Below are 17,710 nucleotides of genomic sequence, written 5' to 3'. Positions count from 1 at the left end.
CCAGGCCTGAATCTGAGCAAAGAGCATCCATATTCAGAGTATTCAACAGCATTTGAGCCCCTCACCAGGCTTAATGAAGTGTAATGAAAGAAAAATAATGAGCTTTGTCCTCACTGCCAAAGGAAAAGGCAGCTGGAAATGCAAAGGGGCTTGATATGAATTGAACATGATTAAGTACATGATAACCATTGTTCTGAAGAAAATGGTGCTGTTATACCTAAGGAGGCCCCAGCAGTCATTACAGCTATTTAGCTGCTTTAATTGCCTCTGAAAGCCACCCAAGAGCAGATTGCTTTTATGCTCTTCCCACTTTAAAACCAGGCACAGAAATATGTAAGCACTAACCTGCATCCATTTGGGTAATGGGGGCTCAGGGGAGGGAGCTGGACAGGTATTTGATGGGGAAGGGCTTGGTACTTAATCTGCAAGGTGATGGGACTGTGGGCACACACAGGGTGATGTTACTGGGATGTGTGGGCACAGCTGACACAGTAAGGGGGCCACCACAGCCCATAAGTGGGCTACAAAACTCTGGTCCCACCACTCACCCCATTTAGCCCCCAGCAGGCAGCTGTGGCAGAGAGAACAGGGACCAGGAGTTGCCTGACCCCAACCCAAAGGCACCCTGGGGCTGGGGTGGGGGAGGCCAGGAGCAGAAGGATGTGTCACAGCAAGGCTGACAGCGTGGCACAGCTCATCGTGGTCCTGGATGGGGTTCTCACAGTGGTATGCAGTGCCCTGAATTTGTGTCTGCCCTCTTACTCATAAAAACAGCAATCCGACTCTAGAATTAATTTTTTTTTCTGTATTCTTAATCGATTCACAAAACTGAAAATATTGTCTTCTTCACATTAATGGCTCACAGTGTCTTGGGAGACAATTCCCAACTCGGTTCTGGCAATGGAGCAAGGCTGGAATCTGGCCTAAGCTGTTCTGCTGGGAAAGACCAGCTGGAGCTGTTCTGGAGAGAAGAAAATGTCTCCTTGCTTCCTTGGGAGAGTATTTCAGAAGGACCTTTTTAAATCATTACTTGTCTTCAGTCAGTCCAAAGGATCCTTGGATCTCTCCTTGACCAACATTTTCTTTACAGAGGGATGAAGAGAATATATGAAGAGGTCAGGGCTCCAGCTTTCCCTCCTCAGCTTCTAGAAGTACAGTGCACAATTGAAATGATGCCCCAAAAATCTTTGCTGTGGACAAGGATCCAGCCCCTGCTCCAAGCACACAGCTCAATGTCTGTACATGGCTTTCAGATCGCAGGGCTCTTTTGAGACATGAGTTTGAATCCATCATCCAGGATGGATCTCCGATTGCGTCGTAACCTCTTTTGCCTCTCGAGATGGATGACTGCTCCCAGGAGGACACCAGCAGCCACGAGCAGCAGGACTCCTACAACAGCCAGAGAGATGACTGTGGCCTCTATCTGCTCTTGGGTCACCTTAGATCCGAAAAGCTTCATCTTCTGGGACTCATCCTCATCCTCAAGTGGCAACCCTGAGAGACAAACAGAAAGGTGTTTTCAACAAGAGACAGCAATACCAGAACTGAAAGGTTGCAAGAAATACAACAAAGGAGTAAAAGAAAAATTTGATGCAATCAAAGTAGTGGAATCACTACCCCTGGAAGTGTTCACAAGATACGTAGATATGGAGCTTAGAGACATATTTCAGTAGTAGACTTGACAGTGCTGAGTTAATGGTTGGACTCAATCATCTTAGAGGTCTTTTCCAACCTTAATGATTCAATGATTCAAAGAAGGCCCCAGTGCTATCCATCAGACTCTCATCCCTGAGCATACACAGATTTGGATGATTCCTTCCCTAACCTGCTCCACCCTAGAACTTGACTGTGCCTCACAAGTGTCCAGCCCAGTCAGCCACTGGTGTCCCCAGCCCAGAGATGAGAGTTGTGTCCAGGCTGGGGCTGCTGCAAGTTCCCCCAGTCCATATTCCCTGTGCCCATGGCTGCTGTCCTACACACCACTGAGTGCACTCACTTGGCCATGGTGAGTAACCAAGACCCTGAGCCTGCTTGTGCCTCCACAAGCCACCTCCTGAGAAAAGGGCCTGTTTGCTCAGGCAACAACTGTTGGCCAAGGTTTCTGCCTGGTGAGCACACACAAACTGATGTCTGCATATGGTATAAAACCAAATTATTTAATATTGCCACTACTGCTCTCACACGTTTCCAAGTCTTCTTCTGGTATGCCCATTTTGAGTGAGGAAAATGCTGGGGAGGAAATGAGTGAAATAACAGTGGAGAAAGCCTGCTGAGTTGTAGGTAGGTGGCTGCCTTTGCAGCTGGCCTGAACTGGCTCTGAAATCAGCTCCAGTGAATTTCTTCACAGCAGCTGAAAAATTGGAGTTGTGAAGAAAGATGATAAATCAGGAAAATAAACCACCAATGTACACAACTCAGACTTCTACCATAGCAAATTTCAAGGGGATCATATCTACTACTCCCCTTCTCCCTGGTGCTGCTCAACCAAATGTTTTCTCACATCTGTTCTTCACAACACCTGAAAAACTTCTGGCACATCCTTGGGCTCTTTTCTTGGGGGAACATCAGAGCAGAAAGCAGATGTGCTTCTTTGCACGCTGACTCTATCCCTTCAGCTTGTAGAGGTGATTGTGCAACTTCCCTAATCCACAGAGTCACTAACAGTCCAAAGAAGGAGGACAAGCCATCCCAGGCACCCTCCTCCAAATCTCTGCCAGGACCTAAGGTCACGCTCCGAATCTGAATCCATACATAGCAGGCATGGCAGGGTGCGAGGTCACTAACCTTTTCCACCTAACACAGGCACAAGCCTAACCAGCCCAACTTCCTTATTTCTCTCACCAGAGGACAAACTCATGGCCTCCCTGTTATCTATTGAAGCAAGGCCTCAGACCAAGGCACTGCCAGGCTGGCAGAGTAGAGGCTGTGGGTGCTGTGTGCACTCCTCCCACCCCTTGCAGACCTAAACCTCTGTGTTGCTCAGGGATCTGCCCTCTCCCCTTCCCACAGACAGGGTTTGGCAGTGCTGTACACACCATACCTGCGCTGATACTCGCAACTTCCAGCTCTGACTCTGAAAGAAAACAAAAGGAGGGTGAGAAGATGTTGGGCTGAGCAGGCAAAGCCCAGAATGGGGCTCATCTGGCAAGGATGAGATCCAGAGGCAGCATGGTTTTCCAGGACTAGGTTGTCCCTTGTCCTGTCAGTGTCTTTCCTCTCTGCATGAGACGAGAATTTTTGTATCACCTGCTTCAGAGGCAGCCTCAGTCCCACCACACAACCTTTCCCAGCCTTCAAAAGAAAAGTGCTGAGGAAGAAATAGAGATGGCTCTGACACTGGGCAGGCACTGGTCACCCACAGAGGAACCACTGGGACTTTCACTGTTTTGGTAATAAATCTAAAACCACATCACCATGTGGGCTTCATTGCAGCCAAACCCAGAACTGACTGTCACTCACTTCTGAGCACCTTCCAGTTCTTAGTAAAAACAATTACTTGCTGAGAGCTGAACATTGCAATTCAGACACAAGCTAAAAATCAAACTCAGAATAACAACACAGGTAATAAAAACTCTAGAAAAAAATTTGTTATTAACTTCAGCTCAAGGTATTACTCTATTCAAAGGGAACATCATAATTTAGTAGCACTTCAGTAATTATTTGCTCCATTAACTGGCTTTTTATGGTACGTAAGAGAGTTGTGATAGAAATACTCAGAATTTCACAGCAGTAGCAGGAAGTGCTGCTGACTGTTTTAGAGTGATAGCTCCCTACCTCCTCTAGGCAGGACAGTGAAGAGGATCTCCATCCCAGCATGGATATGGTCAGACACATGACAGTGAAGCAGCCATGTCCCAGGGTTCCCAACCAGCATCTCCACCATTTCAAAGGTCCCGGGGAACAGATCCACAACATCTGCTCTGTAGCTTTTGCCATTCTGTTAGAGAAGGGAGGACATTAGATGCAGTGCTCACTGCATCTTCTCAGGAAGAAAATTCTGCCAGGGTGACTGAGGACCACTACAGCTTTTTAAAGCTCAAAAAAAAAAAATAAAAAAAAGGCTTTCAAAGAGCAGCTCCAGGGCTGCAGCTGGAAAAGCAAACAATCTGGTAATGCCTAACCCTCACAAGGATTAAGCTGGACATCTCAGCACAAGAAAGAGAGTGAGGGAGTCAGACTGGGACGTGTAAAACCACATCCTTTCCTTAGCTGGGTGAAGCTTCTGTGGAGTCAAAAAAAAAGGCTCAAATCTAGAGTCAGTCGAAAGTGTTAATATCAGTGGTCAGTACCTGCTTTACTGCCAGCAGATATTCTTACCTTGTATATGAAGGTCTCAGCATGAAAATGGACTGTGTGGACATCAATCTCATGACCCATTCCCAGCAGGTACCAGTTCACCCTCTCTCCCTGGTACATGGTCAGCCCAGGTAAGTTGGCATAGACCCTGCCATTGATTGCTGTGCAGTGAGTAACACAGAGGGGAAAGGGCTGTTAGTGAAATTGTATGGGTGCTGCACCACCTCAGAGGAAGGCAGCAAATTAGAGGCTACAAAGCTCATACAGCACCCAGTGTATAAGCAGTTGGTGTCCCCCACAGGACAGTCACCCCAGCTCAGGTACTGATCCACTCTGCTCACAGCCAGGAACAGTGACTTGCACTCAAGGCCATGCTGTAGCTCAGCTCAAATAAATCTCAAAAACTATCTGCTGAAATCCTGCAGGCAACCAGCAGAAGTGGCTGTTTCTAGGAGTAGAGATGCATAAAAATGGCATTTTCAGCACAATGGTGGAAAAATACGTATATACCTACCTACACATAAATGTCTGAGCAATTTCCTTGATGAACAATGAAAAGGGGTAAATCCTGCCAGTGGGCAGCCCTGTGGTGCTGTGCCTCAGGCTGGCCACACACATCACATTCCAACCACTTGCAAAATCCCTACAAAGTCCTGGCAGGACTTTATCTCTCAAGCAGCACAGCTGGAAAAAATTCTGCTGTGACTGCACATGCAGGAAAGGGATTGAAACAGTGAGTGAGCTGACTGCCGTGGCACACACATGGAGACTTTCATGCTCAGATGACAACAGAGGGAATAAGATGGAAAGGGGTGTGATCTGAGGGCAGAGTGCCAGGGTTTTATTCCCAGGTCTGCCCTTGCATAGCCTAAAACAAGCAACTTCAGTGTGCTGGTTCTGCTAGCTGTAATACTGGGTTAACAATTACACCTTCTTGGATGCAAATTTGGAAAGTCTTTATCTTACCCATACAAAATCAGTAGTAATGACAGTACACAAAATGCAACTCCTCACTATTCTCATCTCCACAGCTGTCAAGGGACCTGTTTTGCTGAGGGTGTTTTAGACAGATCAAGATATAATATGGAGAGAAACTAACATAAAAAACATGCTCATTTAAACAAATGTGTTTATCCTTCTATGGTGGAAATAGCTTTTTGCTAATCAGCTAAAACAACTGAGCCAGGTATTCCAGCCACATAGCTCAGAAAATTAAAGCCTAACATACTCTAATGTGTCCCAGACACAAACAAAATTAAATTTGTCTGACAAGATAATTTCATGTTTGATTTTATTTCCTTTCCTGAGTCACTCAGACACATCAGATATTAACCTCTCTGGTCTGAGTGTTGCTGTTCCTCCTTACAGGGACGACCACAATGATCAGCCTTCACTGCGGATCAAAGATTTGGGCTGTAGGTGTGCTGCAATATTGAGAACAGACAGTTTGTGCCACTGATAATGGAAAAGGATGAGGACATTCACCGCAAGTCAGGCTCCTTACTTAGAGATGTTGCAGAATCAACATCAACATTACCGTGCATTTTGTTGCTTTCCACAAATTTCTCATCCAGCAGGTCGATCTCATGACTTCCGTTACTAAAACGTTTCACATTCTCCTCCAAGTACCAGGACTGATTTTCATCAAAGACCAGGAAGAGCAGAGCGAACTCCCTCTTAATATCCTTCCTGATCCCATTGGACCGCAGGGCACCTCTCCGGCAGACCTTCAGGGGTCCGATCAGTCCACTGTACATATCCTGATCAGAAGGAAGGAGAGCTCTGAGGCAAAGACCTTCTCACCCTCTTTTGTGCACAATTCTTCACCTTTCAGCAATCATTTTCTATTCCTGCATCACCCCACTTAGAACAACCAGTGCTGTCAAGCAAGTTTTCTTGGAGAGCATCAGCCACTGAAACACAGGAACAGGAACTGTATGTGCTCTTCTAAATGCAAATCCCAAAGTCATAAATATGAATAGTATCAAAATATTCTCCACTCTGTGACTGCAAAAACATCTGCAACTTGAGATAAAAAGGCTGTTATTTTTGGGTTGAATGCAATGGTTTATTGCAGGATCCTCCAGGTTGTTGCCCTGTGAAATCAGTGCTATGACAATCAACTCTAGCAATGGTCAAATCTGCCTGCTTTATTCATGAGGCCTCATTTTGGACCATTTCTGCCTTTCTAGATTAGACCCATGCCTCTCACCAGTAGAAAACATTATCAACTGGGAGATGTTCTAGTATCTTACAAAAAACTGGAGGAAGGTTAGTAGCAAGGAGAGACAGTGGAATTGTTTTACAAAGGTTTGTTAGCAAAAAATAAGGACAAACATCAAGACAAATTCAGAAGATTTCCACTCCAAGGAGAACACTGGACATGCCACCAGGTGATTCTTCCACCCCCTGGCTGGGCCAATCTCTAAATTGAACCCAACTCCCATTGTTTTCTAAACAGGGTAAAAAATTTGTCTATTTAGCCTTCTCTGGTTGTAACTTGTATTTTACCTTTACTGGGTCCACCGTGGAGTAGTAGATCCAGGGAACACAGGCTGAATCATTTGGCCCTGGACCAGATCTCTCAGGAATTTCCCACCGGTAAGTGACAATGTCACCTGAGAGACAGAGCAGCACAGTACACCAGGTGACACACCCACTTACTAAGCAGCAGCAAAATCAAATGGAAAAAGAAAATCCTTTCTCCAAAGCCCAAATTCAATTCTCTGCTTGTCAGGTATTGTATCTGCCTTCCCCACACACAAAACAGGGTGGAAGCTCCCTTCCCAGAGCAAGACAGAGGGGTCACAGTATGTACACACTGATACCAGCACAACTGGTTTATCTGCTGCTTTTGAGACTGGACCTGACCATGGAAGGACCATGAAAGCTCATTCAGCTGGAGCTTAAGATAGTCTTTCTTCTCTTTGAAGTACATTTATGATGCTGATTCATACTAGGTTTTAAAATTACGCTTTTTCATATTTCATTATCTCAGAAAGACAGGATCTGGCTGACAGCCTGGTTGTGGCTTGGACAGTCTGTGTCAGTTGGAGTGGACCAAAAATTAAATACATTGGCATCTGAATCATGAGACAAAGGGATAATTTCAGTCAGATCCTAGCAAGCAATTGTGCATTTCTCCTATGTCATACTATTTTTATACTATTGTGCTCATGTCTCCCAAAGGAGAGGCTTCCTCATCCCAGCACTGGCTGAGCTGTCCCCTGCTTTCCCAAAGACAAACCACACTCAGTGTAGGGGAAATAAGGCTGCACACAGAACATCCTATATATGTCCCAGACAGCCCCACACAAATGGTATCACTAAAACCATGCTGGACCTGAAAGACCAGGAAATGTTCAGTTCCAGCACTCTACCATAAGAAAACCAGGACATCTGAGGCTGCTTAAGGAAACCAGTCTGGCTCTGGGCTAAAATCAGCTGCACAAGCCCATGCAGGAATGCAGCCAGAGACAGTGACCTACCAGGGTTTGCCACTTGGGGATGTCCAGTCTGCTGCTCCAGCACTCCGTGGGCATGGATGGAGTAGGGCCGTGAGGCATTGTTCTTGAACACAATGTTGAGAATATCACCCACTTCCGCCCACAGAAAAGGGCCTTGAGACAGGAATAATGCACTCTGAGATCAGCAAAATCCATCAGCACAAATCCTGGGATATTTCCACCCCTCTCTCAACATCTTCTCCCCAGAAATATTCCCTTATAATATTTATGATGTTCCCCTTCCTCTTCTCTACTTCCCAAAAGGAGAATTGGATGTCAGTCCCAATCCAAGTCTTAGGAAACTGGACTGAGTTTCACAATGAGGGCAATGAAGGTGGTTACACATCTTAACTGGGCCCAGCACAGCTAAGGCTTGATTTCTGAATACTGCTATACTAAATAACACATGTTGATCATCCCTTGCTATTGCTCTCAAAAAATGCAGTAATATTCAACTGAGCCTGACAGTGTCACAAATCAGAGCTGCAGCCTATTTTGAGTGGCAGATGCTGCCTCAGCCTGGCTGCCCTGACACCACTTACAGCCTTGGGTCTATAACACAGAGTTCTGTCTCCACAGACCTCCACTGGTCACTGCAATACGTTCCTTCATTTCCCAAGGCTGCATGCTTTTGCCCCAGAAGCATTTCTCACAGCTACAGATTTTTCCCTCCATCTTCTCAGACCCCTCCCCAGAAGCCAGTGGTTGCTTGTGTCCCATAGTCAGAGCAATGCAGCTTTGAAACATGCTTTGCTTCTGCCATGACAGAACACTGGTGCATAGGCAAGTGGGAAGGCCCAGGCTTTCCTACAAGCTGTGCACAGGACCCTTGTAACTGTTATCTCCAAAGCTGGCAGGTGCGAGTAGGAGACACTCCCAATTTCTCTGCACTTACATACACAGCAGATGCCTAAATATCCAGCAAGCCTTCAGATTACAGCTGTGAGCCACTGCAGCTTCAGAGCTCCAGTCCCTTTGCTGTGTGAGAGGAAGGTGAACCCTCTCTACACATCCTTACCCAGTATCCCTAGGTGTTCTTCAGCATTTGTCCTGGCCTTGGAGGTTTGGAAAGTGCCATCCGTGTACTCCTTGTAAACTGCTTTCTTGTACTTGGAGCCAAGCAGTCCATTCTCATTGCTCAGAAACACGTCAGCATAGCTGAGAAATGCAGAACGAGTTCTGAGATAACCAAAACCTCATGGGGAACAAACAACTAACTTGTGTCAGGGGATTCACAAGCTGAAGGGGCTTCCCAGAGCTGGCTTGGGCTGCAGAGAGCATAATGACATGGACGGCTGCACTCCCATCAGCAGCACCACCAGCATATGCACCAGGTCACAGGGTGGCCAAGACACCCCACAGGCTCCACCAGTGCTGGGACACTGCCACAGGCTTCCCCAGAAGATGGGCTCTACCTCTCTGCAGAGTGGTTGTGCCGTTCCCTCTCCCAGCTGCGGTCAGGCGCGTAGTCCCACACCGTCTCCTCGGCCGCGATGTAGAACGTCCGCACGCCCGAGTACCGATGGGCAGCAGTGTCCGTCTTTCCACACTTGGAGACGATGTACTGCTGCCTCATCCCAGACTGGTAGTGATTGCTCGTCTGGCAGTAGATCTCCAAAGTCCCTGAGGGAGGCAGGATGAACAAGGAAATGAGTTGCTTTTGAAGATTCCAGGAAACAGCTGCTTTCCTGTCTGGTGTCAGTGTGTGCTGGGTGTATCTGTGAGGTGTTTAGGGAGCTCGGCTGCCACACGCCAAGGTTAAAAAGAGTCATTGGAGAAACCAAGCAGAAATGACACAATAAAGTCCTACACATAAATCATGTCAGGAAGCTTTCTTACACAATAAGCACCTGAAGCACAGCTCACCTTGCAAGAGTTCATACCATGCTAGAGAATCTGTCACAGGAGCAAATACTACAATGAGAGACTCCTCCATCTGTCAGTCAGCTGTGCAGGCACTCACCACTGTGATCAGGCTGCATGAAAGCAGTGGCAAATGTGTGGGGAAACAGACTGGCTGAATCTTTCCGCATTCCGTTCCTCTGTATGGTGTTTCCCTGGAATACAGCTCCGTGTACGTCTGCTTCGCTGCCCAAACCCAGGAGGTGCCAGGACACTTTGTCTCCTTCACACATCTCCAGCCCAGGCAAGTTACCAAACATAAGTCCATTGATGGCTGGAAAGGAAAAAGGAATTAACTCTCTGCAGCGAGGTGTCAGCCAGGAGATTAATTTTGAGCATTCACCTCATAGGACAGGACTGCCAGTCAGAAGAAGGGTAACTGGTTTGTAATTCACCCCTGAATACACTCTGAGCACACTTCTCCAGACAGCTGTGCTGCTTGTCCACATCTCACCCAGTGCCTCCAGCCTGGTTTGATTCCAGGCCAACACCACACAACCCTTCCAGCCCCAGCTCAGCCTTTAGGTGAACATCAGCCTGTGCTTCACAGGTTCATCCCTGCTGTCATAGAGCTGCATCCAACCATACCATGCATCCTGTTGGATTCCTCAAAGCCATCATCCTTTTCCACAGATGTCTCTTCCATCCTCAAGTAGTACTTTATGTTGGCATTTAAATACCAGCTGAGGTTCTCGTCAAACACATTGAAGAGAAGATAAAATTCTTTGTCGATTCCTTTCTATAATTACAATGATGGCTGTTAACTTTTAAAACACACCAATTAACTACCTTTAGAGTTAAAGCTGTTTTGCTTGGCTCTCATTCTCCTTTATTTTAAAACATGGCTCATTGAGGGACAGGACTCTGTCCCCTTAATCATGTTGAATATTCCTCTTTTATTTCACAAAAGGCATCACTTGTGCATTTTCCATATTTCACAAGGCAGGCTGATGACCACACCCTACCCCTCCTGCCTCCTATCAGAGGCCTGGATTGGGGATTTTTTAATTACCCTAAATCCTTGAGTGTGTTAATTCTCCTAAGACATGCATTCCAAAGCATGGTGTTTCCCCACTGAAAAAACATTGTGATGGTGTCCAGACTCCCTGCTGGAGTCACTGTCCCTAGCAGCACACAGGCAGCCAGCCTGCTGAGAAGGTGAGCAATTCCCAGGCTGCAGCACACAAGTACAGGGGAGTAGCCATGCACTTTCCACAATTAAGCATTCATTAAAGGATTGCCTAAGATTGTGGAGCCAGAACTGCCACCCCAGGTGATTTTTCCCTCTCCTTAATTTACAAATGGGTGCATCTCTTTTCCTTACACCCTTCCAATATCTGCCCATGTTTATCATTATCACAGCTCCTCCACCTCGAGGGCTGTGTGTATTCTCAATCTTATTTGCTCAGCAAATAAATAATTTCCACCCTGGGCAGCATGTTGATTTCTTCTGCACTCCTAATTTAGTCACATGGTGCCTGCACTGATTGTGAACTCCCCCAAGAAGGCTCTGGGGGCAGCAGGCCCCAGATCTGTCACCTCTCCCCGAGCCACACTGCAGGATGGCCACAGGGGTTTAATTTGCCATCTGCTGTCTTTCGCAAGGCTCTGCTCCTCTGTCTGGTACTTCCCCAGGATATCAATTTACTGTCTTCCCTAGACTTACTGCCAAGAATAGACTACCCTGAGTGAAATTCCAAGAGGAAGCTCTGGCTGCCCTTCAGGTTTCACCTCTCTTTCATCAAAAGGATAAAGACTGACATGGATTTTCACATGCTTTTTTGTAGTCAGTTCTGCTTGAAAATTAACTTCTCTTGCAGAAGAAATGAGGCTCACCCAAACATCAAAGCATTGCATCACCCAAGCAGAACACCTGTAAGCAAAAATGTCTTTTCAGTGTTTCTGGGACTGCAATGACTATTCCACATGCCTCTCTGAAAGCAGCCTGATACATAAACCACAGGACAAGAGTTACCTGTAAGGTAACTGTTCTATGGTACAGTTGTTCAGCCAAGTTTGTCTATGAATTTAAAGCAGAGCTCAGAAACTGTTTTGAGGGCAGCTCTTGAAAGCCAGAACACTATTGGCCTTTCCCAGGCAAGACCTGGGCACCAGCTGTCCCAGCATTAACTTGCTCCATGGCTTCGATTTGACTCTCCTGGACCTACACTACCATACATTCATTTTTATTATGCTCCCTAATGTTTTGCTGATGCTTCCTTTTTCTTCATGAGAGCAAAAACCTGGTAGGAACAGGGCAGGAAAACCCCTTTACCTGTTTATTGTTGTCATCCAAAGTGCCTGATTTGCAGATGAGCAGAGGCCCCACTAAGCCTGAGCTGGAGTCTTTGACAGGATTGGCAGCTGAGCTGTACATCCAGGTGAGGCAGGGAGGGTCACTGGATGTGGGCCCCACATGCCTTGGCACAGTCCAGCGGTACGTGAAGTTGTGCAGTGGAGCCACAGAAACCCCACTCTGGGACAGGCCTTTAAAACAGGGATTACAGGGTTATTCCTGGGTCCCTGCACAAACTCAATTGCACCTTCTCACCAGCTACATTTGCAGCAGGCTTTATTTCATTCACATCAACAAAACACCCAGCACCCCTGAAGGGTGATGGGGTGTACTCAAAAAAGGGATCCACCAACCATCATGGTACCACATCCCTTCCGATGCCTTCCCATAGGACACTCCATGAGGATGGATGCTGAAGGGCCAGGAGGCTTTGTTAAAAAATGTCACCAGGATGGTGTCTCCGACTTCAGCTTTGATCACTGGGCCTAGAATATAACAGAGAGAGCACATCAGCAACAGAGCACCTCCCCAGGCCATCAGACAAATTGAAGCAGACACAGCACCTTCCCCCAAGCTGCAGGGCCAAAGATGAGAGGCTGCAGATGGCTTGGCCTTGTTGCTGCTGAAGGGAGCTCAGCAGGAGCAGGGGCTGGCAAGGATCTTCTGAAAGCAGTTTGGGTCCAGAGGAGAACTCAGAGAGGCATCAGGCCTTCACAGGGGGAAGTAACAGAACAGCCAGAATGCTGGAATGCCCTCAGGAAAGGCCCATGTCTCTCCCCACCTACACATGGCCCCCTTAGCCTCCCAAAATATGTGCCTCAGAGGTGTGAGATGCTCCAAGCCCAGTCTGTGAGCCCCTGACCCAGCCAGCCAGAGAGGAGCTACGAGCCTTTACCATGCCTGTTCCCACCTGCCCAGGTCCACAGAGGCGTCCCAAGGACACAGAAGGGCTGAGAGGCCAGGCTGCCTCCACATGCCCACCTGGCTGTGGCTGAGAGCACCCATTCAGGAGAGAAAGCTCTGTGTGAGAACATGGGGTTTGCAGCATGCCTTGAAGGGGCTCAGTCAAAAACACATAACCAGGAGCTATCACTGTAGCCTGTTTAGCTCTAGTCACACATTCTATACTGTGTCCCTCAGCCCTTACCTCTAGATCACCTTCAGAATCACCCCTGAAGTGATTCTGTCCATTCTACCACCCCACACCTTGGTCTGTGCCCTTTGTCTCAGATGTGACTGTTGTGAAGCATCTCCTCTGCCCCTCAAAATGTGCAGGCAGGCACAGTTGCCTGGCACTCCCAGCATCAGCATCTTTTTCACAGACACTGACAGAGAATCTGTGCTCCTGGATGATTCTCACCAAGTATTCCAAGGTGTTTCTCTTCTTCTGATTGCTGCTTTTCCTCACGGAAGCTCTCATCTGTATATTCCACATACTTTGCCTTCCAATAGACACCCCCGATTCGGTAGGGGCCACGCTTGAAATACTGCTCAGCAGGACTAAATGCAAAAGGAAAATGTCAAGTCATTTCATAGGAAAATCAGTCCTGTTCCCCTGCTCCCTCTGGCAAGGCCATCATCATCTCCAAGTCAAGCAGCGTTTCAGACAAGGACAGCACTTACAGTTTGGAACAAGCACAGCTTTGACTCTGCAAAGCTTTTTTGCCCCTACAGACTCATTCACCAGGTGTTCAGGGAGCACCTGTGGCACACAGCCCTCTCCCAAGTGAACCTGCCAGGTGTGGTGGCACAGGTGTGATCAGCATCTCTACACAAGATGTGAAGGAATGTACAAAACTGCAGTGCAGTCAGCGGGAAGGCAGTGCTAAAACTCCAACCTCTTCAGAAGCTGGGGACATCCCAGGGGACAGCCACAATCACAACTAAAATAAACAGCTGTAAAGGTATTTATTTCCTCCACTACCACCCTCACCAAATATAAGTAACAAGCCGTGCAGGAGAGGCAGTGCAGTTACAAGGTCAGCACACAGGTCTAAATAGCTTTCAGGTCTAAGGTCTGCAAGACTTGCTGCATGGCACTGGGTAAATAATTAACCACTCTGCATTTCCTCTTCTCCATCTGAATAAGGCATATCCTGTCCAACAGATTACTAGGGAAGGGAAGTAATCTCTGTGGAAGAAGAATCTCTCTTTCAGTTAGCCAAAGCCTGAACAGGAACCCTCTCACAACTGCTATCACAGCCACCTGACCAGGGGATGGAGGGCTGCCATCCAAGTCCTTGCATTTGATTTCCTGGAAATTGCTTCCTGCAGCAACACCAGCCTGAAGCCCATCTGCAGGCCAGCTCTGCCACCCTGTGTCTGCTGCACCAGGGGCTTTTCTGAATCGTTTCTCAAATAGATCAATCTGTTCCTAGGTCAGAAGGCCAGAGACAAATGTGGCAGCTCACATTGTACATCTGCTGGGAATCCTGCTGCCTGTGGCTACAGCTGTGTCACACAGCACTCTCATGGGAAGGCCCCAAGGTACCTGTATTGCTCTCAGTGCAGTCTAGCTACAGCAGCCTCTCTTTTTAGATGGGGTGATTTGCCTTTCCAGGAAATGTGAGTAGCAGGCATGGATTTTGAAAAGAAATTCCGTGTTTTCCTGAGCAGCTTTCCTGACACAGGACAGACTCCCCACACACTGCCCAAGCCCACGAGCCTCTCACTTACCTGTCTGCATCACTCAGCAGCTTCCCATTGCTCCGGTCAAGCCCTGAGGGTCCATAGTCCCACTGCACCTCCTTGGCAGCTATGTAGTATTTCCGAACTCTCCCTTGCAGGGTGGGTGCTGGAGCTTGCCGAGAGCAGGGCCGGACTTCATAGAGTGCCGCCATCCCAGCTGTCCAAGACAGGAAAGTGGACACACACTTAGCCCCTCCAGCCAGCCTAACGGGCAGTCCTACCTTCCCTCTGTCCCAAAGGACATGCAGATGGGAAAAGGGAAGTAACTCCACAGCAAGGAGCTGTGTGTTAGTGAGCAGAACTTCCAGCCCTAGATGTTGGATGCTGTGAAGTACAGAGTGACTAGAGCCTTCTGCTGTCCTCAGATCTATCATGCAAGTGCTTCTTACATGGAGCAGAGCTCTTAAGGCACTGCCTCATCTCAGCTTTCAGCTGTTCCAAACATCAAACATCACATCATGGTACAAGTCACCCCCACCAAAGCCGCCCTATGCATTAGCAACCAGCCCACTCCAATTTTTACAAGACAAGGGATCACCCACCCATCTGGGGACGTTTTTCATGTCCAATGCACTGTTCCCTACCACACTGCACATCATGTACATCAAAAACGGAGGACGCAGAGTCCAGGACATACTCCACCCTCTGCCTTACCTTGTATGTGATCATTGACCTGGCAGCTCAGCAACCATCTCCCAGGGTTACTGGGGATCATATCTGCTGTAACAAAAGTGGCTGGAAAGAGGCTGGCCACATCTGTCCTGTGGCCTCGGATGTTGAGTGCCTCTCCATGGAAGTAAGCCGTGTGAATATCAATTTCATTGCCCATCCCGAAGAGGTGCCATGAAACATAATCCCCAGAACACATCGTCAGCTCAGGGAGGTTGCCAAACACGTAACCATTAATAGCTGCAAAACCAAGCAAGCCAAAATTAGAGAGCAGCAGAGGGGCCTTCAGAGCTCCTGCCAGCAGGTGACAGTACAGATACTACGCAAGGATGGACCTAACCACAACTCCTCCTCCTCTTCCGTTTTGGAGAGCCCAGCTCCACAGTTCACTCCTAAAATGAAGGGTATAAATGCTCACTCAAACCAAAGATTACATCAAAACAGTACTTCCATTCTCTGGAGCCGTTTCCTTGTCCCTGAGATATTATTTGCTCAGCACATGATCTCAGAGCAGATCCTGGAGCACTGACACCCCTGAGTGTCTTGGCAGAGACAGTGGCCTCACAGAGGTGACACTGACCATGCATTTTGTTGCTCTCCTGGAATTCTTCATCTTCTTTGTCTACTGAGCCAGGATCTGTGCAGAATGATGCTATGTTCTCATCCAGGTACCAGCTTAGGTTCTCATCCACCACACTGAACATCAGAAAGAAATCAACATCCACATCCTTGCGTCTTTGAGAGCTGCCTGTCAGTATTCCTGATGTGAAAGGAGAGAGCAATGAATGCAGAAATCATACGTCAGGCAAGGGACTAAAACAGCAGAAGCAGAGCAAGTCTTGTCACGTGAATGGGGGACAGATGCTTTCCCCCATCCTCACATCTCACTGCACAGCAGCAAGCTCACCCTTTTCTGATATATCCCTGCCAATACAGTTCTCTCTCCCAAGCAGCTCTGCCACTGAATATCTCAACTACAACACCTTCAGTCCTCTCACTCCTGCTGAAACCAGCCAGTCACCAGCCATGTTTTTAATACACAAACTAGATTTTGGACAAGAGTCCTGCTTTTAACATGGATTCAAGCAGCTCTCTTGGATCAAGAGGCCTGCAAGCTCTCCTGCCCAACCACTAAGGGATAAAGACAATGCAACAACCAGAAGCCAGCTAGAACCCAGGTACTATCCTCTCTAACCAAGCTGCATTTCCCCCTGAAGCTGGGAGCTGCACACCAGAGTATCTCCACATCCTATCCTTATTCATGTCACCACAAAACCTTTATGTTATGGAACTGCAGTCCTCAGCTGCTTTCTCTTGGTATTTTCACCTTTTTTACATGTAAGTAATGGCCCAATTAATCCAGATGCAATGTCCCTTGGTGCATCAATATGAGAATGGTAGATCCAGGTCAAGCAGTTTGGGTCATCAGCTGTTGGACTGTGATCTTCAGGGACAGTCCAAGTATAGGTGTAATTCCTTCCTGGGAAAACAGCATCATCCTTCTTCTGATCCTGGGGGGACATATCAGGATACAGGGATCCTAGAACAATTGAGCAATCACAGCATCCATTCAAGAAGAGCCAAGATGCCCACACATGTAACCTTATACTGAGTTGAGACTCACCATCCCAAGGCTGAAATAGCATTTAATCATCACTTCCTCAAAGAGGCACTGAGGCACAGAGCCACTGTAAGGCAACTTGCCCAGTAGGCAGAGTCAGCAGGATTATTTCTATTCTGCTGTAGTGCTGTTTTGCCTTAAATTCTGCACTGTGCCCCCACAATCAGTCTCTCTACAATCTCTAGAGTTGTTCAGTGTTTTGGAGGTTCAAACACCAAGAAATGTGGGCTCTGTACTGTAATGCCCAGGTTGGGATTCCAGCCCCATGACCCTGCTAACCCAACACCTGGTGTCTTCACTCAACACCCAGTTGCTTTCCAGCTGGGGCTTTATGGACAGTTCTCCTCTGTGCACACTCCTAAGTTCCCAGTGAGAAAAGTCTGTCTCCACGATGGCAGCAGCTCATTTACCTTCAGAGTCCTTTTCGTAGAAAACACCATGAGGATGGACTGTATATGGTCGATTAGCAAAATTTTTTAGGTGTACTTGAATGGTATCCCCCACTTCTGCTCGGATGACAGGCCCAAGGAACCCCAGCCAGCGAGGTTTGGGGATCTCAGTGGTGTATGTGGAGTCCGTGTACTGCTTATAGACAGATTTCTTGTACGTGCTTCCCACCCTGTCCTTCCCAGACTGGAGGAATGCCGAGGCCTGGCTGTTGAATTCAAAGGGAAAGGCACTATGAGTCATCATTATATACAACAGCTGGTCAGTACTGCAGTAGAGTGATGG

At 47.6% G+C, this 17,710-nt stretch overlaps 1 protein-coding gene across 5 annotated transcripts in view; it reads right to left on the bottom strand.

Moving 5' to 3' along the window:
- Positions 1 to 792: 792 nt before the first annotated feature.
- HEPH (hephaestin) overlaps positions 793 to 17,710 on the bottom strand; it is a 22,329-nt gene continuing 5,411 nt past the window's right edge. For 4 of the 5 annotated variants that reach the window (XM_085060601.1, XM_085060600.1, XM_085060603.1 and 1 more), the window contains exons 3-21: positions 17,389 to 17,633; positions 16,685 to 16,897; positions 15,938 to 16,117; positions 15,343 to 15,597; positions 14,677 to 14,845; positions 13,361 to 13,500; positions 12,354 to 12,485; positions 11,980 to 12,191; positions 10,293 to 10,443; positions 9,766 to 9,978; positions 9,218 to 9,425; positions 8,821 to 8,960; positions 7,785 to 7,916; positions 6,808 to 6,914; positions 5,834 to 6,056; positions 4,318 to 4,457; positions 3,775 to 3,937; positions 3,041 to 3,073; positions 793 to 1,494 (exon numbers count right to left, since the gene is read on the bottom strand). In XM_085060601.1, the coding sequence (XP_084916727.1) occupies positions 1,250 to 1,494; positions 3,041 to 3,073; positions 3,775 to 3,937; positions 4,318 to 4,457; positions 5,834 to 6,056; positions 6,808 to 6,914; positions 7,785 to 7,916; positions 8,821 to 8,960; positions 9,218 to 9,425; positions 9,766 to 9,978; positions 10,293 to 10,443; positions 11,980 to 12,191; positions 12,354 to 12,485; positions 13,361 to 13,500; positions 14,677 to 14,845; positions 15,343 to 15,597; positions 15,938 to 16,117; positions 16,685 to 16,897; positions 17,389 to 17,633 (3,301 nt within the window). In that variant the 3' untranslated portion in view covers positions 793 to 1,249. Of the gene's footprint in view, positions 1,495 to 3,040; positions 3,074 to 3,774; positions 3,938 to 4,317; positions 4,458 to 5,833; positions 6,057 to 6,807; positions 6,915 to 7,784; positions 7,917 to 8,820; positions 8,961 to 9,217; positions 9,426 to 9,765; positions 9,979 to 10,292; positions 10,444 to 11,979; positions 12,192 to 12,353; positions 12,486 to 13,360; positions 13,501 to 14,676; positions 14,846 to 15,342; positions 15,598 to 15,937; positions 16,118 to 16,684; positions 16,898 to 17,388; positions 17,634 to 17,710 lie in introns of those variants that run through there. The other variant, XM_085060604.1, reaches the window with a different exon arrangement.

Source organism: Lichenostomus cassidix, chromosome 4A, assembly GCF_008360975.1.
Source record: "Lichenostomus cassidix isolate B80296 chromosome 4A, HeHo_3.0, whole genome shotgun sequence".
Classification (NCBI taxonomy): domain Eukaryota; kingdom Metazoa; phylum Chordata; class Aves; order Passeriformes; family Meliphagidae; genus Lichenostomus; species Lichenostomus cassidix.
The sequence above is the reverse complement of the archived record's forward strand: the minus strand, read 5'-3'. Positions and strand labels throughout refer to the sequence as shown.